The sequence below is a fragment of the Haliotis rubra genome, unplaced genomic scaffold, assembly GCF_003918875.1.
Source record: "Haliotis rubra isolate DU_JTF1 unplaced genomic scaffold, ASM391887v1 Scf544, whole genome shotgun sequence".
NCBI classification, from domain to species: Eukaryota; Metazoa; Mollusca; class Gastropoda; order Lepetellida; family Haliotidae; genus Haliotis; species Haliotis rubra.
In genome coordinates, this window is record NW_025767240.1 from 308,127 (window position 1) to 335,994 (window position 27,868).

At 41.1% G+C, this 27,868-nt stretch overlaps 1 protein-coding gene and 1 long non-coding RNA gene across 4 annotated transcripts in view; one reads left to right on the top strand and one right to left on the bottom strand.

The window, feature by feature from the left end:
- The window catches only part of LOC124253573, a 225,898-nt gene that overhangs the window by 140,224 nt on the left and 57,806 nt on the right, over positions 1–27,868 (top strand). The window lies entirely within an intron of this gene.
- LOC124253568 overlaps positions 1–27,868 on the bottom strand; it is a 229,189-nt gene that overhangs the window by 117,602 nt on the left and 83,719 nt on the right. For 2 of the 3 annotated variants that reach the window (XM_046687373.1, XM_046687372.1), the window contains exon 3: positions 18,083–18,195. In XM_046687373.1, the coding sequence (XP_046543329.1) occupies positions 18,083–18,195 (113 nt within the window). Of the gene's footprint in view, positions 1–18,082; positions 18,196–18,595; positions 18,705–27,868 lie in introns of all 3 variants that reach the window. The other variant, XM_046687371.1, reaches the window with a different exon arrangement.

Genomic DNA, 27,868 nt, shown 5'->3' on the forward strand with positions numbered 1-27,868 from the left:
TGTCAATGTCATCTATGGCCGTCAAGTGAGTATGATTGCTGATGATTTTGGAGAAAACGTCAGCTTACTGACGAGGAAATGATATATAGATGTTGCAACAACTTTTTAGACCTGTGGAATACAGCTGCCGATCGAATCTAGTCCTACATAGGTGCTGTCAATTCGCAGGTACATGAGACATGTCCTGATCATCTCCCAATTACAAAATGGATTTAGTTTACTGATTTGGACAGAAAGAGAAGTAGGATAAGGAGAGGACTGCAGACGAACAGTTTTCCGGCCGAACCTGTAAAAAGATATATTACGACAATTAATCGAAGAAGTTCATAAAAATATACCTGGATTTAGACACATTAGAGGATTAACAATAAATGTAAAACTATTAATCTCTTTGTTTATATATAACCTAGTGCTCAAAAGAAACTATGTACAGCAAAATATTACATACAAATCCATAAAAATAAAACTGAATTGATAAAACCAAACTGAGTCATGTCACACACGTAAAGACCAATCCTTTCCAGGAACAAACGGCGAAACAAATGAACGTCGCAAAAAATCCAAAACGACTTTTTCTGTTGAAACACGGAATGCACGTGCATACTGACGGTCTAAAACAGCCTACGCGACACGTGAGCAACACAGTAGTAAAAGGAACACAAAAAATATGCCACGTTTGAGGCACATCGAATGGGTGGGATGTTACGACGTAACTTGTAATAAAAACGTAAATTGTAATACTTGCAGCAAATTGTAATAACCCTTGACGTAAATTGTAATAAAAACGTAAATTGTAATAAAAATTGACGTAAATTGTAATACGCAAATTGTAATAAAAATTGACGTAAATTGTAATAATTTTTGTTGCGGTAAAATGTAAAAAATATTTTCGTAAATTGTAATAACAGTTTTAATCATCCGTGAATACGCGTGTGTTCGTTTTTCGTTGCATGTCATACATCATATAAGCTTGTTAAGGCGATAACTCAAGAAAGAAATGATGGATTTTGATTAAATTTGGTAAAAGGTGTCGTGGCGAGATTCACCTACAGCAGTTGAATTGAGTGTTGAGATAATTTGCAAGGTCACAGCAAACATCTGAGGGATTGCAAATATAAGGATTGTTAGTGCGTTAACTCAAGAAAGAAATGGTGGATTTTGTTCAAATTTGGTACCAAGGTGTCGGGCGAGATTTGTAAGGTCACAGCAAACATCTGAGGGCCTTACCAATGTAAAGTTTGTTACCGCGATAACTCAAGAAAGAATTAATAGATTTTGATCCAATTTTATATCAATGTGTTGGCGGGATTCCCCCTACACCAGTTGATTGGGAAACTTGTGCTCATTTTGAGTTTACAGCGAAAATTGTATTGATTTGCACATGTGTAACTCTTTAGTGCGAAAAAACAAGAAAGAATTAATATTTCTGCTTAAAAGTATGTTGGGAAAATGTGTTGGGAGTATCTCTAACGCCAGTCGAATTCAGTGATCTTCGGCGAGTATTCTTGCGAAATCCCCCAAACTAATGGATTGAATTTGTTCGCTTTTAGTATCAAGGCATCCGATGACAGTTTCGGTAACGTTTAGATAATTTCAAGGGCCACCCAGAGGATTATTGCGATATTCAGATATCGGCAGGTGGCGGAATTAATAGCTGTGTTTGTGACAAAGACCTTTACATTACGGATGTTCAAAATGTTGTTAGCTATTGGTTTCTATAATTTCATGTTAATTCTACCAGCTGTGAAATTATTTGTGACTCGTCTTAAAACTACCAGAGATTAATTGTGTTTGTTTCGAAGATTAAAGTTAACTGTTTTTCATTATGGAGTTATTTTCACTGTTGACGCAAGGAAATATTTTACGAGCAACAGCTTTCAATATTTTAATGTTAATTACATTTTGAAGTTCTTCATGGCATAACCAAATATAACAGGATATTGTTTGTTTACGCTTTGAAAAGTACGTTTATTCTTGGTTTAAACATATTATTCATGAAATTATGAATGGATTAGCCAACAAGCTCCGAGGAGCTTATTTGAGTGAGTGAGTGAGTGAGTTAAAATTTAACGTCACCTCGGCAATATTTCAGCCTTATAGTGACGAGAATTGTTGGGCATACACAATAGAAAACAAAGTAGGTAAAAACGGACTGTAAAAAACTAGAGTATCACAGATATGGATATAAAACGAGCATGGAAAACTAAAACCTTTTAATTAAAGCATACATAACAATATAAAACACGGGCTTTAGATCGCCAGCAACTAAAGGTAGATCACCATACTAGGAACCATTGGGACTTACATTACTTTTGCTACCTGTATGGAGCGAAATTGACTTGGAAAGTTTTGGGGACTTACGTATCCTCTCAGGAGGACAATAATTTACGCTACTTGACAACGACATTAGAATCTATGTCGAAACGTCGCCTATATATAGAATAAAGAAGATGTATAGCCATAAAAACAGTCCTCATTCTTCACCACTTGCTTGACAACGACATTAGAATCTATGTCGAAACGTCGCCTATATATGGAATAAAAAAGTTTTTAAAAAATGGTCCTCATTCTTCATATATCATGTTGTGGCATGTTCCTCGAACTGCACCACTTATTGATCGCAACGCATCTAGATTGGTTGTATCCCATTACCCCTACATCATGTGTTTGGGCTAGTCCATTGTCCAGGTAACAGGTAACAGGAAGGGGATTAGCAGTGCTTTGTTGTTATAAGCTGTAGGGGTAAAGGGATGTAGGGGTGATGGGAGGATACCGCTGGGGACACCCCGTTTCGGCGTAGCTGCTGAAACCGTTATCAAGCAAGTGATGTCTACTGGGTAGTTCCGTAAGTTAGACCCTTGTGTCGAGGTAAACATCCTTGGATGTTTGATGTTGTGACGAGAGTGTTGTTTTAAGGGAATAAGACACTAGCTTTCTAAATGTAAAATGTGTTAACTCAGCTCACTCAGGAATCGAGATCAGACACGTGTACCAGAATGTGAGTCAATTTGCCAGTTATGGCAAATGCACAATTAGACTTCAAAGTTTTCCCTACTTTTCGAGATGGAAGATACCTTTGTGTAAATGGTTTAATGTTCATAGTGAAAAAGAGGGAAAGGGGAGAATGGATCTTGTGAAAATGCATTCAGAAAGACTGCATACAGATCAACACTCTCAACTGTCTTAGCGACATAGTTTCTAAAATACCAAGAGGCCACAACCACGGACCTGTACACAACAAAGTCAAGGTAAATCTTTTCGGCTGTAGCAAAAATATTGACAATTTTTAAAAAGATAAAAAAGTAAAAGCAAACTCAATCTTGAATATATTGTGTATTCCTCATAGCCTAATGTAAAGATTACATATAAATACTTTGGATATTTCAATGTATAGTTTAAACATGTTTTCTTCAAGTAATCATGACGGGATTGGCAAACAAGCATAGACATGCATATCATTGCCGCTCCATAACAATAATACAATTACATAGATAGTGATGTACACTGTGTGCAACACATAATGTGTGCAAATCATAATGGAAATCTATAAGGGAAAATATTGCCTGCAACTTATTCTCTGGTGTCCTCCGATCAGTTAGACGTCCAATTTGTCAGACACATTTAAACAACAAAAGTTATGGTTGGTTGCACTCAGGTACACTGCACTGTTACCTTTATTGAGTAATGGATTGATCCAAAGTTATGTGCATAAGAATATATTAAGCCATATAATTAATAGGGCTGTAATGATGCATCAAACTATCGCTGAATTGCAATTGTTGAGTCTCCGATAGCAATTACTCGATGGTAGAAATGAAAAACTATCGATGCATCGATAGTACGTGTGACTATCGATAGTTTAGTGATGGTTTTTTATTCTTATTAAATATTTGTGTTGCTTTGATGTTTTTAATTGTTTAAGTGCAGGCTAGCAGCTTCATTGAGTTTATGTTTTAACTGTTTACTCGATCTTGGTTTCAAGTTTCTTGTCAGTTATTCATAGGGGGAGCCGAGAAAGCCCACAGCCCGTCGTATCCACCTCTGTACCTCTGGGAGTAACTCAATTAGTTACATGGGAAATCTGTAATCCTGATTTGATCAAAGTTATCATTATGAACACAAACTGGGAAAAGCCGAATTCGTAATCCTGATTTGATCAAAGTTATCATTATGAACACAAACTGTGAAAAGCCGAAGTCAATAAACATTAGTATTCTGATCAAAGTATTTCTGCACAAAAAGTAACAAACTCATAATAAATTTACATGTTTTGGCACATAAAATGGCCATCACAGTGCAAGATAAAATGAAACTAGTTTTAGTGATATCATCAGCAGTATTAAACTCGGGCCACACTTCAGCACATCTCTGCAGGAAAACCTGTCGAACATCATTGTAGAGAAGACATCGCAGCAACACGTGGGTTTCGTCTTCGGTACAGTCAAATTCAAATTCAAATTCAATTCTTTATTGTATGAAAGGCCATATGCCCATATAGAAAAGAGATACATCTTGACAATGGTATATATAATCAGCTTTCTAACTAATCAATTCTTTTCTTAACAAAAATGCATTGTAGATAAATAAAGCAACTTTGTGCTGTTTTGGAGGTTCTTTGCTGGAAAGTAAGGAAGACAATAGATTAACGTTGATTTGAGATAAAGACAGTAACGGTAGATACTTATTTCTTACATTTTCATATACAGGACAAATAAACATAAAATGGAATTCGTCTTCAATAATGTAACAGAATGGACATAATCTTTGTTTTTTTTCCATAGAAACATATCTTCCACGGTTAATTAATAAATCATTAAGGCCTAATCTAAATCGTATGAAAGCATTGCGAATATTTCTGTATTGAAGGTGAGCAAGATAACACTCTGGCTCAAGCAACGACTTAAATTGACGATATGAATCATATCTAGAACTTTCATTAATAGTTGAATGCCATTCCTGCTTAAACATATCAATAGCCCGCATACGAAACTGTTGAATAAACATATTTGCATTGCCAACTGTCTGTGATGACCAAATAAAACCATATCTAAATAGTAAGGTGCGAATATGAGATGTCCAGTTATTCTTTCCAAGATAATCAATATGTAAAAGCATATTGAAAGCTTTTTTAGGTAAACGATGTTCAGGCATATTAATTATTTTACACCAATATTTTAAACAACGACAATAAGATGATATGTACAATGGGAACCTCCCACATTCACCATAAACCATAACATTTGGTGTTGACAAACCAACATTTAGAAACTTTTTACAGGCAAGCAAATGAATTTTTTCTATGGTATAATACTCTTTAACACCCCATATTTCAGATCCATACAGTAAAGTTGGTTGTATCTGAGAGTCAAATAATTTGAAGTAAATAGTCGGTGGAAAAAGACCGAGCATAGGAGGAACAGAGTGAAGTTGTAAAAGAGCTTTCTTTGCTCTCCTCGCCAGGTTAAGTACGGACTTATTCAGATTCAGCGTATGGGTAAACAATATGCCAAGGTATTTATAATCATTCACAACATTCATACGTTTATCTTTAAAAAACAATTTCTCTCTAGCCGACAAAGGACCACCTCTACGGAATATAACGATGTTTGTTTTATCTAGATTCACACTCAACTGCCATTTATCTGTATACGCTGAGAGTATATCTATTTGATTTTGAAGACCAACTACAGAGCTGGACATAAGAATGACATCATCAGCAAATAATAACATAAAAAGTTCGATTACATCGGGAGAAAGTTGGATGCCATGTTTACCAGACTTCATGATATCTAAATATAATTCGTTAATGAAAAAGGAGAAAAGTAAAGGACTTAAAATACATCCTTGAGGCAGACCGACAGGACAATCGAAAAAGTCACTTACACCATAGCCACAGCGGACACATGACTTTAAATTGGAATACATCGATCTTATGATACCATACAATTTACCTCTCAAACCTATATTTCTTAAGCATTTCCACATTCTACCTCTATCTACAGAATCAAACGCCTTTTTGAAATCTACAAAAGCTACATACAACTTTCGCTTGCTAAAGGATAAATATCTCTCAATAATGGCATACAAGGTAAATATATGATCAAATGTTGAGTAGTCCTTTCTAAATCCTGCTTGAAGTTCCGGTATTAAATCTCTCATATTCGACCATTGTGTTAACCTACTGTTGATAATAGATGTAAAAGTTTTACCTAGAATACTAGTCAGAGAAATACCCCTATAATTGTCAGGATTTTGTGCATTTCCGTTTCTATATAACGGGATAATAATAGATTGCGCCCATACGGAAAGAAAACGACTTGTATCAAATACTCGATTGAACATTTTAACCAGGAAGGGCATAATGTCAGGTAATGAGTATTTCAGCATTTCTGAAATAACACCATCAACTCCAGCAGATTTACCAACTTTAAGACGAGACACAGCATCCATTATATCATATTCGGTAATAGGTGATTCCAGCACAAGCCTATCAACATCATTAAACTCTTCACTTAGCACATCGCTGCCACAATCTGATAACCAATTGTCAACATCGTAAGCAATATTGTCGTTTGAAAAGAGATTCTTAAAATGACATAACCATTCCGTTTGCGATATATTTACTATGGGGGTAGAACGACTTTGCAGAGAACGTATATTTTTCCAAAATAGTTTCGGGCTGTTTAGGGAGTTATTAAGTCGCTCAAGTCTTGATGATTGGATATCATATTTGAACTTTCTGCAAGAAGATTTATAAATGTTTCTAAGTCTGCAGTAACCTTTACGATTATATTCACTGCGACATCGTCTAAATTTTCTTAGGGCTTTCCTGCTTTCTGTCCTCGCTTGTCTACAAGCTTTATTCAATTTAGGTTTACTAGTTCCAGGATCAAAATGTTTCATTTGTCTTTTCATACTTGAAGCTGAATCAAGAAGACAATGTACAAAATCTGCAATGCCCTCTACATGGGAATTTTCAAGTTTAGTTAATAAATTATTATCATTGATATGCAGCATCTGTCTCAATGATGCAGTAAATAAGTCTATCTTCGATTCATCCCAGACAAATCTAAAATCAGCGTCATGGTCATCACAATCTACAGTACGCTTAGCATGACTACTTTAAGGAAACCTGCAAGATAACTCAAGGGGGGAAGTGGTCAGAGTCTAACCGATCACCAACATTTAGCATTTCTACAAACTCAAAAAAACTATTTAGCATTTCTACAAACTCAAAAAAACTAACAGATGCAAGAAACTAATCAATAACACTAGAACCCCTTTCTCCTACATAAGTAAACTCGCCGCCTTTGTCACCTTCAACTCTCCCGTTCAATATATACAGACGACAAACATAACACAAATCCAATAAAATGCGTCCAAATCTATTAATAGTAGAGTCATGTGACGCCCGCTGCTCGACAGGGGCATTGTCTTCTTCAATATATACATCATCATTACCAAAGTCTACACTTTGCTCAAGGATTGGATTATTTTCATTAGCTGTGCGAGCATTAAAATCCCCACAAAGTAATACATGTGATGACGTGAAATCAGTCCAATGATCCAGTATAAAAGCCTCAAGTTTATCAATAAGGCAACCAGAATTATTATTTCTGTTGTAAAATGTAGAGCCTACAGGCGGAACATACATACACAACAACATGAAATCATTAATTAAACTAAATGTAGCTTTGGGAAATTTTAAACATATCAAATTGTCTATCTGTGTGTTAAGTTGAAAGCACTGGTTCACAATTTCTTGTCTAACACAAACACACACACCACCAGAACATCTACCTGATGAAGATAGTTTTACGGCGGGGCAAAGTATGTCTGATATCCAGGTAGCCAGTACAAGTTCGCAAAATCAGTGATAAATGTCTCCGTTAAACACACAATATCAAATGACTTGAGATAAGCTATACAGTCAAGGTCATCAAACTTTTTTTACACAAGCCACTAATGTTCCATGATAATATTGACAGTTTATTGTTACCGGAGCGCGAGTAGTTTCCATCCTGTGAGAGAGGGTCCTGGGCCTGGCCGCACTGCTATCTCCTGTTATGAATGTCACTTCGCCTCGTTTGTCGACTGGTTTTCTCCGATCTTCCCGTGTCTTGGGGTTGCGCATCATTACGTGGTTTAGTCATCAGCTTACCATTTTTAAAGTAACCGATCAATCCCTGGACCTTAACATCCTTAAGTTCTTGGCGTTGTCTGGCGGTTAAATCATTGGACACGCCATAACCGTTACTCTTGAGTGTTGCTCGTGATTTCAGAACCTCGATCTTGTCATCAGAGAGGCGTAGTTTAGCGATGAGCGGTCTCGGTTTAGAGATGTCAACACGTTGGGAGCCGAGTCGATGTGATCGTATGACGTCATCAGCAATCCAGGTCTTAGTCTTTACATTATTGTTCACATTGTTAAGTACTTTGTACTTACAATCGTTGTGCGACTCCCCTGTACCTTCTGCAACGTTGTATATAATAATGTTGTCACGTCTGCTGAAGGCTTCTACTTTGTTGATCTCGCTGTCGAACTGTGATATTTTCTCCTCTACGTTTTCCATCTCGACGGAGATCAAGGAGACGTCCTCGTACATTATGTCCTGATTGTGACGCACATTTTCCAGATCACTATGGGGGTTTGACAGCTTTGTTTCGAGATCTGTAAACCTGGTACTTAAATCGCGGACTTCTCTCGAGAGTGAGCTGATCTGGGCTCCAAGCTCATGCTTCACATTCTGTAGTTCCTTCAATATGGTGTCCCTAACTTCGTCTAGGGTCACTGGTCCAGGGTTCATTTCTACGTCGTTAGCACACAGAATCCTATTTGTTATAACCCCAGCCGGCACGGGATTACCTCCTAATAGACAAGCGTCGGGCGTACGTTGAGATTGAGCTACCCAAGCTGTACAATCAGCTTCAAAAGGCATGACGTCAGTGGCATATACAAGTTCATAAACATGCTCTTTTGGTAAATATGAGTGAAAATCGATATTTTCACATGTGACCATAACAGCATAACTCAATCCCATGTGCAGTGAAAACATCATTGCACACAAAACAAGTCTGAAATGCACATCAGTACCAACGACAGTAGGTAAATACTCGCCATGTTTGTCGAGCGTTACTTGCCGGGTGCCCTTGGGTTGAGAGAAGAGTCCAATTCTTGCCCTATATACGCCAATCGACACCATTTCTTCTTTTTGGAAAGGTCACTCGTAGTATCACACACACGTTTTACACCACTTTTGATGTCATAAGTGTGGATTATCACGAGTAAATCAATATACAGGCATTACAGTTAAAACAAACTTACGTGTTTCTATTATAGACGTCAACGTAGATACATGCTCAACCGTAGACCTGCCCCGTCTGAACCCATTTTGACCGTCCGAGAGTAGGTTGCAGAGATCAGCCTTCTTACTCAGCCTGTTATTTAGAACTACACAGTACAGCTTATAGCTTGAACTTGCAAGAGTGATGCCTCTGTAGGAGAGTTGGTCCCTTGGATCTTCAGTAGAGTTCTTCGGTATAGGGTTAATGATACCCTTTGTCCACAAACGGGGGATGTTACCACACTTCAGGCATACATTGAAAGGTATGTGTAAAAAAGTCAAACAGTTATTGTTCTTTAGTACCTCAACTGGGATTGAATCGTATCCAGGGGCTTTCCCGCTCTTGGCCTGTATGAGAACCTGCATTACCTCGTCAATGGATATATCCTGGTTCAGATCGTCGTCGATATCTTCACTATCTGTACACACGGCATCTTCCATGTTGTCACTAACATTACAGTTTAGTAGATCAGCATAAGATTTTTTCCATGCCTCCAATACTACATCACTGTCGTTAGAAATGCTCCCATCTTGTAGCCTCACTTCCAATGATATCGATTTCGATCTATTGCTACCAACACCAAATCTTCCTATCTTCCTTCAAAATTCATGTTGGTCAGTATCACACAAGGATTCAAGTTCCTGGATTACATTTCGGGTATGACGTCGTTTAGATTTAGATACACCGGTGTCAAAGTGTTGTCTCTTCTGCACATACGTATCCTTAAGAGTTCGACCTGCCTGACCTTTACCCTTTCGCCATCTCCTCTCAGCCACACATAACTCGTTCCACAGTTGGGTTAGATCCTCAGACCACCATGGCTTCTTTCTTCTTTTCCCTCTAGTTCCAGAGTCATGCCGGACTACGATATGCTTTGTCGAAGATTGCTTGTCATCTCAGTTCTTACACAGTTTACAAACATATCATATGCACAATCAAGGTCTTCTTGATGTTTAGCAGACGATTCTAATACATTTATAGTGTCACTAAGAGTTTGTACTGCTTCCCGTGATGAGAGGAAACTGTCAGGTATAACGGACGTATCACATCTGTGATATGAGCTGGGTAAGGGGGTATCGTCTTTAGTATCCTGGCGAATATCAAACTCAGTGAGTTCAAGTCTCCAGGTTAGGATCGAGTGGTCAATCTTAGCCATTGCCCCGGCATCAACACAGCCTACTACATCAGCTGCCTCCATCAAGTCATTAGGACGTATCACTTTAAAGTCTGAAATATATCTCAAAGTCTCGTACGGTGTGAGACAATAATCCACAACAGACGTCCCTCTCGTAGATACAGACGTAAATTCATTCAGAGTATTCCCACGACCATTTACGATACACAAATTAGCATTAATAAGAAAGTCCACTAACAGCCGACCATGTTGATTAACGCTGCTGTCTATCACCTGTCATTCTGGAAGAAAATCAACACCTTCAATATAATCCAATAAATTGGCACACCTGCTATCAAAATCGCCACAAACATATGCAACATTGAGAGACTGATATCTTAATATCTGTGTTAATAATGAATAAAAAAAGTCTGAGGCATCCACACTCCTCGTTGAGTTCTCAGGGGGTAGGTAACAAATACATATCACAAAACTAAAATGTGTCTCTTGTTTATGAGTAAGTTGTCATTATCTAACGCAGAAACATTAAAGTTGTCACTGAGACTATTTTTAACTAAAAACCCGACCCCATTGGCATTTCTGTTGTAAATATAGTCGATTGTGGCCATACCACTTATATTCATTAAAGTCAAGTTCTTGTTGTTTGATAAGATGGGATTCAGCCACTCCTACAATGTCCACATCAAAATGATGTACACAAATTTCACGAAGCTATCCTTTGTCAGAAAATGTGTCAGTTGACCAACTTGAGACATTCCAAAATGCACACGTGATTCACCTTCTAGCGTCCTGATTGGTTCTTTGTCTGTGATCTCTACCATGACCCTGTTCACGACCCTTGCCTTCCGTGTTCCCTCCACGCTGATTGGCTAATCGTTCTTCGTCACGTGACATTTGTTGACAAACATCACCCCGAGCACATCTGGTAGTCTGTCACCTCCGGAAGTAGACCGGGGGGTGCTGTATTCTTTCCTCAGTCGTCCACCACTCAGTAGCAGATTTTGGTCACCTATACTTTCAACCAACACACGCATATTTGCTTCATAGATGCGTTGTTGCAAGGGTTTATCGGCCATAATGTACCCATTCCGAAAGTTCCTCGAATCCTTCAGCTTTCTTTTCTCAGATAAAATAACCCTTTTGTCTTCAGATGTGCGGCACATCGCAATGATTACACCAGGGTATCTGTTTTGGCGAGCGTCTTTCCTCTCAGCATGATCGATTTCCATGATCCTTAATCTAAGACCATCTTTGATTATCCCATTCTGACATTTACTTTGGATTTTACATTTTCTCTCTCTGATTCTGGGACATTTCTGAGAACAATGTTTAGGTGAGTTGAGTCTTGCCTAGCATTCTCTGTCAATGTCAATGTTTTTCTCCATTTCCTTATTAGCACATACCTGTTAACTTTTAAAGCCTGTCACTTGTTTTCGAATGTCAGACAGCTCATATGATATTTCATTTTTCACCTTCTCCACCTCGGCTGTAACCAATGTTTCTACCTTTACCATTATTCTATCTTCAAGAGAGTCCACTCGTCTATTAAAGTGGTCAGTTAATTTCAGGATGGCTTCCAACACATCAGTCACACTTTTCGCGTGCTCGCCATTGGTCACAGTTCGTGTATTTTCAATTACATTGCTCGATCCAACACATTTCTCACATTTATCTGAATTCTCAACCCTCAGTTTCTTATTAGATGAATCATCAGTGTAATCATCACCTGAGTAGTGTCTACTTACGGTCGATCTGCGGGTGGATGTACTGAGGCGACTGTTGTTATGATCGGTGACGCCATGACCAGATCAACATAGTTTTTTGACGCTTCGTGCTCCATCACAAAATATTGTTTCAGATTTCACTTTTTCGGGTCGATGGGAGCTTGTACGTCTCCTCAAATGTCTCACACACAGCGATGTTCAAGACAATTTCATCAAATTCACGTACATGCTTACTTAATTGTCTTGAAAGCTTCAAAATTCGCCAGTGTTGAAAAAACGACGACCGACTCCGACGCATGCGCAAGGATGAATATGAAAACATCTCGCTAGTCTATGGGATAGGTCTATTACGTCAGTCGGTAAAACTAGGCTGTAATCACAGTCACGCCTGATTGATCCAAAGTTGTCTGATAATTGGCGTGTCTGACACATGGGATGTCTAACTTATGAGAGCAAAAGCATACATGGAATAAATTTGCAGATGTTTAAAGCAGCGAACAGGCAATTGGAGACCCCCTTCTTCATCTCGGTTAAATGTGTGTTTAGCAATAATAAATACGTTGACAAATTAATAAATAAGCTCCTGTACTGAGGCTTATATGTTGCCGTGATTTCTGTTCTGTTTCATGAATCAATGTATCATTGAAGCAGTATGTCAGAGTAGTACCTTTGTGTTGTTCTATGAAGCCATATCACATAAAAATGATAAAACTCTGGATCATTCGCAGATTGTTGCAAAGCGGAATTTTTGACAATATTTTCAGTCATCACTCGATCCTGAACTGGGTCACCAGTGTTATGCCTTTGGTGGTAAAAATACTATACAATATCACGTCATACAGTAGTAAGGTAACTTATTCAATGGCATTACTTCTAATGTTTTAAGTGCCTAGTGACTACATATGAGTTTAACGTCTGCTTTGGGCTGCAGACAATATCGCCGACGGGGTAGATGGGAGCTAGTAATAATTAATATATTCATAATAAAGGATAAACCACCATACCCCAAAAATGTAAATGATGGGGCGTTAACTTAAGTGAAGTTTGAATGAAAACGGTTACAAACATGATAATAAAATAAATAAAAAGCCGTGATTATGAAGGGAAAAGAAAAAATAATGTAGTTTGATTTGATTAGATGAGAAGAGATGAGAAATAGAACTAAACTGATAGATATAAAGTGGGGCTGGTTAGGGGGTGTGTGTGTGGGGGGGGGGGGTGGTATAGCATAGTGGGAGCTTGTTTTGGAGACAGTTAAGCTGTTTATAATTAAATAATGGGTAAAGAAAGAAAAAGGGTTTAAACGGGCTGGGGTGAGGGGTTGTATGGGAGCATTGAGGGGGGAGGCAGGCTGAGCGAGTGTAGTAATTGAGAGGCATTAGTAAGCTTGGTTGAGCGGCCTTGACTGTGAGCTATGGGCGGCCTTGACCGTGGAGTTTGTTATGGTTGGTGATTGAGAGGTAGTGGGGGTCGGTGGTGGCTGGAGGCGCGCGGACCTCGGAGGAGACAGCAGTCGTTGGGAAGTAGAGTTGATGTGAAATAATGAAGGAATAGAGAGGCGTGTGGACCTCTGAGAAGACAGGTGGATGGAGAGAGAGGTGAAGTTATAGATGGCTTGATAGTGAGCAGAAAGTGGATCGTGATGGCTAGGGTGGTGGGGGCGGACGTCGGAGAGGACAGTCACGCACATATGGTGAATTTGGAGTGACTAAATACCTATCCGTGAAACAATTTACTAATGAAACAATAGGCGAGAGCTTTCAATACAACTGACACCTCATGACAGGTAATTAATGACAAATGGTTGGATTGGGGTGTGCGGATAGTTATAGCCCGGGAAAGCCACTTTTAAGAAAAGAAGAGTTGAAAATGGTGTGGCTCAACCGATAAATGAGTATGGTTGAGTGATCGCGTGAATGTGGGTCTCCCGGCAATGCGTTATTAGCTAATCCATGTTACCGTAAATAATGCAGATTTTTTTTATATCGCTCTAAATTAGCCGAATTAAGTCAAAATGAGTTGAATTTTGTGCCATGAAACTTATAAACATACATTCATTCATTTACAACCTTCCAAAACATGGAAAAATATGTTTTTTGAGTAAAAGTAAATATTCTCGCCCATGGGCTTAAATGTTTTTCTTCCATGGGCGAGATATTTTTTAACATCGCTCTAAATTAGCCGAATTAAATCAAAATGAGTTACAATTTGTGTCATGATGCTGTTAAGCATACACTCATTCATTTACAACCTCCAAAACATGAATTCTGAGCGAAATTAAACATTCTCGCCCATAGTCTGGCCCATGGGCGAGCGAGTTTAAATTTTGAGTTTTTGAAAAAACAAATTTTCATTTTTTCATCCTTAGCATATATTCATAGCAACTGCATGTTCAATTTTGTCGAATCCCTTGTCAGAAAGTGTCCACAGTGAGGAGAGTTTCTGGACTTTTGTGAGTCCAGAAGTAAACTTATGATGTCTAAAGACGGCTAGGTTAACATGACACGTATCGTAAACATACCTACACAATCACTATCTTATATTAAACGGCCTTGGCCTACCTCTCAACATTTTGTTATTTATTATGTGAGCTAGGTTATGTAACTCGAAAACATCAGACATACAATTTTGCTAATGTTTTTGTCGCTTTTGCTGTTGCTCATGAGGCTGAACCGTAATGGATCGCCACAATAGTTCCGGTTAGAAATGCAGTCTATTTATCTCGTCATTTATGATGTCTGAAGACGGCTAGGTTAACACGGCTAGGTTAACATGACACGTATCGTAAACATACCTACACAATCACTATCTTATATTAAACGGCCTTGGCCTACCTCTCAACATTTTGTTATTTACTATGTGAGCTAGGTTATGTAACTCGAAAACATCAGACATACAATTTGGCTAATGTTTTTGTCGTTTTTGTTGTTGCTCATGAGGCTGAACCGTAATGGATCGCCACAATAGTTCCGGTTAGAAATGCAGTCTATTTATCTCGTCATTTATGATGTCTGAAGACGGCTAGGTTGACAGGGCTAGGTTAACATGACACGTATCGTAAACATACCTACACAATCACTATCTTATATTAAACGGCCTTGGCCTACCTCTCAACATTTTGTTATTTATTATGTGAGCTAGGCTATGTAACTCGAAAACATCCGACATACAATTGTGTAATGTTTGTGTCGCTTTTCTAGAGGCTCATTAGGCTGAACCGTAATGGGCCACCACAATAGTTCTGCTTAGAAATGCAATCTTTTTATCTCTAATGTTCAGCAGTTAACAAAGTCGTGGTCACCCAGCGGCGGTTTGTAAATAATCGCGCCTGGACGACACAATCCAGTGGTCAACAGCATGAGCATCGATCTGCGCAATTGGGAAACGATGACATATGTCAACCAAGTCAGCGAGCCTGACCACCCAATCCCGTTAGTCGCCTCTTACGACAAGCATATTCGCCTTTTGTGGCAAGAATGGGTTGCTGAAGACCTATTCTACCCCGGATCTTCACGGGTATGAGGAGGTGGGTGACAAGTATCCAGATTGAGATTAACCGTATAAACTGCATGAGAATGGTGCAAACTGTAAATTTACTGTACATTAACAAACAAAGGGGCAGGGTTCAAAGCACGACCTTGAACATGAACATTGGAAAGTTATAAACTTTTGATATACATAGTGTAACTGAAATATTACTATATTACGGTCAAAGAGAGCAGATATGTATTTCGTTTAGATGAACATTTTTTAAATATGTCGCTGATATAACGATAAGTGTGGTTAAGTCTTCAGAGGAAACATCAAAGAGCGACAATGGCGAGTGACTTCATGCAACAACCATTCTCTCTCAACTCTGATCGACCATGGACTGTAATTAATATGTTCGTTTTAAAATTTGGTCGAATGAATACGTCACTATTATTGTTAGTGGCTGTATCCTCGGAGGGGGTTAAAGTAGCGAAAGATAGTGCCCTCCAAAGAGGGTACTTAAGAACACATCATTCAATCTTTGTTGATCATTGCCAGAATTTTAATCGTAGAATGTTTGTAGTTTAAATTTATGGCTAAATTGCTCAAGATTCGCCAACAGCTGAGGGAATGATATAAATCCAGCTAGGGACCATGCAGGTAGCAAATATAACGTAAGTCCACATGGTCCCTAGGATGGTGATCTACCTTCAGCGATCTATAGCCCGATTTCATTTTGTTATTTTGAAATGATTAAGCATTTTACACTGAACTCAAACTAGTTTCTATTAATGTGTCCTTTGCTTTAATACTGCCATTAAAAGTATAAAATAGTCTATATACTTCTACATACCATTGTTGTCGTCACGATATGGCTGAAATATTGCCGATGTGACGTAAAATTTTAACTCACTCACTCACTTGCACATTTTGTTTCCTGAAGCATGTATTGCAGATTTTGCGTTTCTGGGAGTACCAAGATAAAAAAGTCAATCAAATGGGGATCGTGAGACTGGAACATAGCAAAACAAATTTGCTTGAGGTTGACAGTTAATATGGAGAAAAATAAAACATAACAACAGCTGCATTTGTATCATATTCTAGGTGAGGCTGACTATATTTTGAACGTCCCTCGTGAAAATACGTCCGTCAGAACACACACACACACACACACACCAGCACACCCCCCAACTCTACATGCATTTAAGTGTGTTAGATATACCCGTTAAAATCCCCTCTGTCTATGTTTCCATATCAACACCTCAACAGATATTTGCACCCAAAACATGATAGAGAGAACAGTTGGAGATTTTATATCGATTATATATCAGGTCGAATATCATTTTTCGTCATTCAGCTAAAAGCACCATTGATACTACGGTTATTATACTTTCCATAAGTTCATTTATCACTCTGAAGGTCGCCCAATTCAATTAGTGCCCGCACGTCCTCCTAACGCAACTGGGTACAACTTTTAAGCAAAATTTGTCAATTCCTTTTAGTGATCGGGCTAACAATTTTTTATTGACAAATCCTCAGATTTTTTTGCTGTGACCTTGCAAATTATCTCATGGTCACTCAATTGAACTGCTGTCGTTGAATCTCGCCACGACACATTAGTACCAAATTTGAACAAAATCCATCATTTCTTTCTTGTGTTATCGCCCTAACAAGCTTATAGGATGTATTAAATGCAACAAAAAAGCGAACACATGCGTATTCACGGATGATTAAAACTCTTATTACAATTTACGTAAATATTTATTACATTTTTCCGCAACAAACATTATTACAATTTACGTCAATTTTTATTGCAATTTCCGCATTACAATCAACGTCAATTTATATAACAATTTGCTTTACGTTTTATTACAATTTACGTCGTAACATGGGAGAGCTGTCGGAATGGCCCAACAAGGAACTATCCACACCGTCATTGCCAGAACCTTCGGCTTGATTGCCACATCAGGACAATTCATCTGAGAAATCATTTTGTAACGGCGACGTCAACGGCCGCGAGGGCACTAGAACGCCAAAGCAGACGAAATGCAGAGCACCGACGACGAAGAGAAGATGGGATTCGAGCACGTCGACGCTTCAAAACCGACGTCGTCGATTGACATGGGCCAGACAGAGGAGTGATTGTCGACGTGCGATGTTCACTGACGAGAGTATATTTGGCCTGTTGATACAGTAATGACGGCCGGGCTCGTGTTTACAGACTAGGATGTGAACTTTTAGCGCCGAAATGCGTTTAGCAAGTCCGACCGTTTGGAGCCGCCCCAAACTCGTAAGGAGCTTTTATATTAGGGGCTATTGTTTTTCGGCGTCTCAACGGCAAGCCAGTCAAAAGGAAAATGTAACTAGTTAAGACAAAGTAATTATATAATGTACTAGCGGTACTCACCACAGCCTTTCTCATTCATTAACTTCTGCATCCTTTCGAGTTGACTAACATAGGAATCGGCTCCACAGTCTGTGAGTATTCTCTTAGCACAGTCAATGTATGCGTTGCCAGACCTAATAGAGAATTTCACTAATTGTTGACAAAGTATCATTTTTAAGCGTTTGTTGCATTTTGGGATACTTAGCAGACATGTTTTGTGTATTTTTTTCTTTTCAATAAAGGACGTCACCCACAATTTTAGTCAATATTTGGTTACCTACGTATACTATCCCATCCCTACCCACACCCTACCACCTTATTGCCATTTGTTAAAAGTGGAAACAATTCTGTTCATATTCCTCTTTGTGTAAACTGCATACAATTCCAAAACAAAATGATACTTTTCAAGAAATTAAACAATTTGTTAAAATTTACTGAAATATATGTTCATTATCACGACTCCATCATTGTTGATACAGTAATGCGCATATTACTAATAGCTTCCACAAATAGAGGCGAAGAGAATATACATACTGGCATAATTCCTGGAGAGTTGGATTGTCTGACAAAATTCTGAGATACCTCGTCTGTTCTGAGTTACAGGCACTTGGATTGCATGCCCCTTTCACCTTGTTGCTGAGAGCTGTAATGAAAAACCATATGTACAGAACTGTATACAGAGAACCTTATATCAAGATAGAATGTCACCACGCAATCCACACAGTTCCCAACGTCGTCATACAATAACGCTTTTATTGCGTTTGCCAACCAGTTTAACATAAATACCTTTTCTTGTTTGTTTGCTGTTCAACGCCACACTCAGCAATATTCCAGCTTTATGACGGTGGTCTGTAAATAATCGAATCTGGACCAGACAATCCAATGATCAACAGCATGAGCATCGATCGGTGGTGGCGCGTGGTCCTGTGCTTAAAGCTCAGGTCACAAATCGGTGAAGTTAAGCAGCGTCGACCTCGGAGAGTCCTTGGATGGGTGACCGTGTTTGGCAGCTTGACTCCTGAGAGTTTCTAGGACTTGAGTCCTGCCCCACAACGAAGCACATGTGACACATGTGGTCTCACCTTAGGCAAGTGAGTTTGTTCAAAATTGTCTCTGTTCACCCAGCAGGAAAATGGGTACCCGGTGGAAAAAAGTCATATGACTATAACCTTCTAGCGCCTAACAGGCAGCTTGGGTTATCCGGGGTAATAATGGCCTTGATTGTTAGCGCTATGAGCATACCTAGTGTGAAGTTTGGCGCTATATAAATGGACACATTATTATTATTATTATTATCTACGCAATTGGGATATGATGACATGCATCAACCAAGTCAGGGAACCTGGCCACCCAATGCCGTTAGTCGCCTCTTAAGACAAGCAAGTAACGTGTCAGAGACAGTATACTGACTCAGGCCAGTGCTTATTTAACCCCTTCATATTGGGCAGCAGGTGGTATCACCCTTAAACGTGTAAAATATTTGTTCCTTGAGCCTTGTGTTGATAGGTCGGAGCAGAGATTCCTTCATCACCAGCATCGAGTGTGGACTGCAGCAACTGGCCCCCAATGGCAACGTGGACTACCTCCTCCACCAGATCGCCAACATCATCAAGAAGGCCCCCAAACCAAAGAATAACCTTACCAGAGATGAGAGACGTGCCATGGCTGAACTACAGAAAGATAACATCATCACCATAACTGAGGCAAAAGGCAAAGTAGCAGTCATCATGGACACCCCGGAACTCCTCCAGCTCATCAACAAGAGCCACAAGAACCCACCTAAAGCCAGGATAGTAGTCTACTCCAGAGAATCAGTCTTCGACAACACCGCCCAGTTCCTCTCCCTCCTCTTAGCCCTTTTGGAAAAGAGGGTAAGTCCTACATCAGCGACTCCTCATCCTTTGTCAATCAGCTGGAAGACGCCAACCTCACAGGTATCATGGTCAGCTACATGTACGACGTCATCGACCTCTTTACCAACATCTTTTGTACTAAGCTCCACACCAGAAAAGACCAACTCGAAACCAAGCTCACCATAGACAGCATCATCAACCTCACCTCCAGCTGCTTTGAAACCTCCTACTTCACCTTCAACGACAAGATCTACAGATTCACGGACTCCTCATGGGTTCCCCTCTGCCCCCCTCCCCCATCACAGAGATCTTCCTGACATCCCTCGAAAAATCAGCTCATTCCAACCTCTCTGCTGTTACCGCAAAGTTGATTACACCTTCACCACTATCGCCCATCATAACGAACCCGACCACCTGCTACATCTCAATGCCCAACATCCTAGAATCCAGTTCACCATGAAAACAGAGGCCGACCACCAACTCCCCATCTTACATGTCTCCCTGCAATCCAAGGGACTATGGACTCAAGACTTCTGTCTATCGCAAGCCGACACACACTGACCAGTACTTCCACTACAACTCCTGTCATCACCCCCAGATCAAGCAAGCCACCGTAGCCAACCTCATCAGATGTGCCAAATCCATCTGCCACCCAGACGCCCTCAGCAACGAACTACAACATTTAAAGGACACATTTACAGCTCTCAATGGATACCCAATGCACCTTGTCACCAAGACCATCAACAAAACCTTCGTTGTCTAGGTCGAACAGTTTGCCACCGAACGCTGGGTATATCATCCATTTATCCTCACCACTGTAGACTAGGGCGTACCGAACGTTGCTGACAGCTCCTGAGGTATCGACGATATCACTCAAGTCACTGTCGGATCTGTAAATAATCGAATCTGGACCAGACAATCCATTGATCCAAGTCACTTGCAGGACTTCAAAGCGATTTTATACGTTATTTTTCAGTTGCAAGGCGTACAGTTTACCTTCTATTCCTGGGTCGGCAAATCCACGAGTGTCACCGAGGTCGGAGATCGCTAGGTTGGCACATTTTTTTAATTGCATTCCTGGGCCATGGGCGCTAGTCATTATCGTATGTGTAGCGTTATGCTGAGGTACCCTATATTAATAGGATGGGTTTTTATATCCAAAATACATATTTTTAATTCCAAGATGGTTAATTTCTTGTACTGCTGTGACGAAAACGATTCGGTTCTGCCGTCGTTGTACTTTTCCGTTTTCACTGATACAGCTCTCAGCAGCTTAGAAGCGCATTCACCTCTGTATGTTGCCCGTCGTGCTCAGCTGATCGAGATTAATGCACAGTTGTCGGTATGAAACGAGATCAGGTAATTTCGTGCCGGTCACAGTGTTTTTTGGTGGAATGTCGTTCGACAACGTCAACCCGAGCATTTTAGCCAACGGCTTACTGAGTCTCAAGTCGTTTTTTCCGCTGTTGGCTAACACGACCGTGCTGTTCGAGACGTTAATTTTGAGTTTGGCTCCCACCGGTTTGAAGATTTCTTCGTTGAGAGAGCACACACTGTAGTAGCCGTCCGTTATTCGATTGCGTTTGTCATTGACGAACAACGTGTTGTTGTTGCTGTAATGTTGGTCCATTGCGGGTGATAGGTGATATCGCAGAGTACGACTTAGAGTTGGCCTGACGTGTTATCGATCGCATGCATGAGTTGAACTGACTCACCGCTCGTTATTCCTGGAAGTGTTACGTATATATTAAAGTATATATGTCCATTATATGAAAATTCAAAATGTACAAACCAGGAGTGTTTTACCCTAAAATGGATATAGATTTCACGAACATGAAGACCGTGGTCAATGCGGATGGTTTACATTTCAGAGCGCAGTTTATTGATGTGTTTAAACATTACAGGGTTTCAGTGACGAATGTGAAACCGGTGCACGATTGGTTTAACAGATCAGACGTATCCTCAAAGAAATCAGCGCCCCACTTCCACAGGACAAAGGATGGGACGCAGTAAACAATCCATACGATCAACGTGCATACAAACGAATTTGCAACGAATTCGAAATCCATCTGAAGACGGATTGGTATTTGCCTGGGCCGAACCATGGTTTGGGTATCCCCATCGTCCACAACATGCCTCTCGCGGAAGCCAGCAAACAGCTAGTAAAAGATTGGGGTTACAAGTCGTATCATTAGGTCACAACGAACGAATGGAACGACGACTACATGGCTTTTGACGACAGCAACAGTTCGCAGGCACAGTTCGTGTCCAAAGTTGAGGATGCTATTAATGCTCCAGTTGATCTACTGAGCACCATCCAACGCTACCAAAACGTGTTGGAATACGCCCAGTCGAAAGTCGACTACGCGTTTGGTGTGGGATTGTATATGGCTCCGAGCGACATGCAACTGAGAATCCATAAAGTGGTGGGCTACAACAACGAAATCATCATCGCCACCGCCGATCAAAATTTGGGTATCAACCCGGGTATCAACGTCTCAAACATCACAGCTACGAGCACCAGTGAAACTGGCATAGTGGCATCATCCCCTAAACCTAGGGCTGTTCGACCACAACCACAACAGCCCCTTTCGCCACGTGAGGTGGTTAAAAATAAAGAACACCTCGATAGTAAAACAGCACTGGTGGTCGGTAGGACTGTGCCTAATTTGGTAAAAAATTCCTTAGCCGCGATGTACACCAGACCCGCCAAGGCGACAACGACCACCCAAAGGTTTGGGCGGAGCCACGGGACAGTTTTAGCCAGCGTACTCAGTAACCCACAAGACGATGCTACCCGGGATTCCCGGAAGTGCTTCGGTGGCTTTACCTGCAAGTTAAGCCAGGGATTCACCGCGTTTTTTTATCCAATCTCTGATGCCACCACTTGGTGATGTGGTGTGCCTCCGCCGCCGCCTGTCAGCACTACGATCAGGGTCGATATGATGAAGCCCAAAGCCGTAAGAATGATGGCAATGATGATCCCTTGTTCCCGGAACAGAATTTGGATTCTGTCAGCCAACGCGGTGTTCTCGTTGAGGACTTGATCGATAGTTTCCCGCACGCGGCTGATCTGAGATCAAAGATGTTATCGATTCGAGGAAGCGGATTCCAATCGGGTTTGTCTCTCGTCTTGTAAGTCACGCAATCATTTCTTGATGATGGTTTTTAGAGACTCGTCGTCTTGGACCTGCCTGAGTTATATTTTCTCGCAAGCATGTGCTCATCGATCTCATTCAGTTTCCCATATTGTTCACGAGTTCTCCACGAATGTTTCGCAATGCTCTGTCTAGCCCTTGCTGTTCCCTAACAGGAAATTCGAAGCCCGGCAAAGGCTCGTTCCAATACATGTCCAACAGTTTTCCGATGGTGTCCGACATTTCTTTGGCAACTCCGACATTGCTGAGCCTCCTGACGTTTTACAGATCACAAACTACTTTGTGTGGAAGTTGTTTGGGTCATGCACCGCCGTAATCTCGCATGTTTAATTTATCGCGGATCAGTTGCCCACCATGACGACTGGCTAGCGTAGAGATTAAGAGAGACTCTCGGCAACAAAGCCGTGCGTCAGTCGGTGACCATCACCAACAACCCGAGCAAGATAGATCAAAACCAAACGTTGTTGGTTCGATTCCCCAACCTGGGTGAGAATGACCTTATCATACCCAGCAGGGTTCGACTGGCATTAAACATTGCATTGACTTCCGACAACAACAAACGTGAACTCGTGCGGAACGTCGGTCGTGCCATCGTCAAGAAAACTCACCATCAAAATCAGCGGTAACGAGGTGTTGAGCATTGACAACAGCGACGTGTTTTACTGTTACATGGATCTCTGGAAAAGATAGGGTGAACGCGATAACGATGTGTACCAAGGCATCTGTTCACAGGACTGTAAATTGGCGTGGGGTTGTGCCGTGGGGTACGGCTTCTCACAAGACCAGCTCGATAAGATCCCGGCGAGTGAAAAAGTCATCGCCTAAGTGTATGGGAACAGGTTTTGCGTGCCGTTCGACTTCGAGTTGCTCACGGGACAATCGCCGTTTTACCAGGCCGTGCTGGGCGATCCGCTGGAATACGAACTCACGAACGGTGATGATGGTAGTTACTTCATCGACAACATCTTGCTGGAGTTCGACATGGTAACGAGTCCGGAGCTGGCCCGGCAGATTCAGAACCAGTACTCGGGAAAGCTGTCCATCCTGTACAACCGAGTCCTGCGACACCGGACGATCATTAAGGACAAGAGTGACACATTGTGGAACATCAACTTGAGCGTCCTGGCACGATCGATGAAAGGCATCTTGATCGTTCCTGTGGAGGAATACGTACCATTCAAAAGAGACAGCAAAAGGTTTTTCAACCCCGAAATCACGAAGGTGGAAGTGACCGAGGGAGTGCCAAACCAACTGTTCAGCCAAGGCATGAGGGCATACCAGCAGTGGGATGAGATAACAAAGCTACTGAGCATCAATCGATACCCACCGGCAGTCAGCAACGTTGCCAAAGAACTGGATCTATCCTCCGTGCAGATTGGGGATTACCTGACCAAGTACCTGCTGTGGTTTGACATGCGATCCACGGACGATGATCGGTTGCATGGCAGTGGATGCCGCGTAGACAACGGCAGTGAGGGGATAACCATCCAAATAATCAAAAAGCCCCAAACCGCAGGTTAATTAAAATTATATTTGTACGTGATTATGGTCGCGCAACTTAATATAGACAATGGAAGATTCGTGCAAGCAATTTATTGATTTACCTCACGATCCACAGTGCGCTATTCATGTGGTCAGACGGGCTGTGGGAAGACGTTTTTTGTGTTGAACATGCTGGAAGGATACTATCGGGACGTGTTCGATAACATCGTTATTATTTTCCCTACTTTACACATCAACAAAACGTACACGGAGTGATCTTGGGTGATGACGGACCCGGACGCGCACCAAGTCGATCCGGGAACACGTCTGCAGAATTTCTTGAAAGCTTATCGCAACAAATTTAAAGGGGAGTCGACGCTGTTCATCCTGGACGACTGCAGCGCTAATAAAGAGATAACAAAAAAGAGAGACATGCTATGGTATTTAGTGTTTTCTGACTGACATGCAAAACACAGCATTTGGGTGCTAATGCAGAAATTTAACTCAGTGTTGAAAGACCTCAGGGAACAGACGCGATGGGTAGACTTATTTCACTGCAAGGACAGGGATTCGTTCGAGGAATGCTTGAGAGAAAATGACGTGATTCCTAGCAAACTAGAATGGGAACAAGTGAAAAAACAGCTCGCCGAAACGAAACACGCCAAACTCGACTTATCGAGTGTTTTAGTTTAGCAAATGTTTAGCAATGCTTAGCAAATGCTTAGCAATTAAAAGTCATAGCTTTAATATTAAATGCCGGCCTTTGAAATTTTCATCTCGCTGCATTGGATATTATTTTGTTAAACTTAAAAATCGGTTGTTACATTATAAGGAGTGTAACGAACTGCTCGAACAAATGTTGGTGGTGGATGATAAAAGCAGCGACAAGCGAGATAGACTGGTGGCGCTGGCGGTCGGAGGCAAAGCCAAACAATACTTGAGCGGCGACCACACTCCCGATAAAATTCAGAAAATGCCTCCCGATGGGATCGATAAGCTGTACGTGAGATACGAAACCTGGCTCGGGGTCGACCACGACACAGATCTACACCAGTTTAGCATCTTACTTCCTTCCTATTACCCCCGGAAGGTCGACTATCTGTGAGAAGATCTCGAGAAAGATCTGTTCATCGAACACGCTTTGAGCACTCTGAGCTGTGCGTTGTACCACAAATACAGTATGATTTAGCCCCTGTGACAGCTGCGATTATCACGGCAAAGTATTGCCAATTTAAAGAGGGGGAAAATAATAATAATAGTATACAAGATGAAAACTGCTCAGCAATATATGACTCCGACTCCAACACAGGAACCAGCACAAGTCACCAAGAAGAAGAATCCTAAAAGAGTCGCCGCCGGTACAAAAGGTGGTTTAGTTAAGCAACATGAAAAAAATTATACTCTGTGGATCGCTGCAGGCGCAGCTGTTGCTGCCTTGGCAACATTTATTATGTTATATAATAAACCACAACCCACACCGCAACCACAATTAGAGACCAACCCCGGGGCCCCATATTATGTTATATTTGATAAAATATATTTTATATTATATACATAATGTCTGAAGGAAAAACATTCATTAACGCCACATTCCACGCCACCTGCCAGCCGTAGGTTACGCTCGTTTAACAAAAATGGTTCTCAAACAACGTGCAGGACATGGGCATGCGCATCATGAATTTGGGTATGGCGATGGCCACCAAGGACGTTCTGGTAAAACAAGGAATCATAACGGAAAATATAACATATATATAATGGCTACGATCGCTATGATGGTCGGGGTGCTTTAGTCAACGCCCTGGCATTTTCGGGGAGCAATTACCTTTTCTCAAAATTATGAGAGTCGAATGGGGCCGAGGTAGAAGCGAAACGAAAACGCCACGATATAGCCATGGAGAAATTACAAGCCGTGCAAACTGAGTACGCGAGAAAACACATGCAGAGACTCGAGTTCATTAACGATCAACTCGAGCGTGAAACCATGGCGTTTGAATGTTCAAGGACGACACTGCAAAAGAATACTACCTGCTAACCGGTAAACAGCTAGAACCTCTCGACGATGAACCCACACTCTCTCAGTATTATGCGCCTTCCCCAGAACAAAAAAAATCGAGAACTGATCTTCGTCGCACTTGGCCTAGCAGCGACCATGTTAATTGTGAAACAATTAGACTAAATATTCATAGGAATATAACAAAGATGAGACCCGATCCAAATCATTGTCAATACGTGCTTATGGGGAAAGCTGAGACTTGCGGTAGGAAATGCAGGACCGAGAGGTATTGTTGCATACACATGAAGAGTATCAGAAATGGTTTCGTGTACTACACGTGCTCTGTATGTGGCATTGGAGTGAAATGTCATTACTGCTTATGTAGATCCCAAGGGGCGATCGTGGTCTGAAACCAACTTATTTATGAGAAGAAAAAAGATTATTTGAACGAACGTAAGCGCCTCCTCAGAATGAAAATTTGCCTGGCAGATAAGGCTGACGGAGTTACCTCCCCTCCATAACCGGGGGCTCAATTAGAGATTGGGTTTCAAGCTAAGTATAACAATGACCGATCTACAGTTTGTACGAACTACTATGACCCCAAAAGGTTATCTGAGCAGCTGGCGGATGAAAGTAACCAAAATTATGCGCGTCACCAATATCAAACCTATAATCACTAGCAAACTCGAAGAGGAACTGAACGACCTGGGATGCTTCAAATTTTGATTCGTATTGAAAATAATGCGGATTGACAGGGGGTTTAAGAATACTTTGCCCATCACAGGTGCACAAGAACTCGCGACTCAACTTGAGATAGATGCGTATTGAGGAAACCTCAGCTGTTGAGAACACACAACCCTTTCCCACTGTGAAACAACTCAAACTCCAAGCGAAACAGCTGGGGTTGGTAGGTTATTCCCGTATGAGGAAAGCCGGGCTAGTCGAACTGTTGCACCAACACAGAGTCGTCAATTTACAGTGCGTGCGAACTGAACGCACGATAGGTAATTATCTGAGAGGTTGGCGGATGAATGTAGACAAAAACATAGACATCAACGACGTCAGCCTTGCTTCAGAGGCATGCAAGAAGTCGCAACTCAACCCGAGACGATAGACAGGTCCATCGACACCTCGTCGCAAAAAATACAAGAATACCTGGAACGCTACACACACAGGGGTTCCGGGTGGGTCGTGGACAGAATCGATAAGGTCTATCTAGACATAGCTAACTACATACCGTTCAGAGGCAGATCGTACCTGGGCTTGCCACCCTACTACAAGACGAACCCACCCCCATATCTCAGATCACCAAAATCGAAAA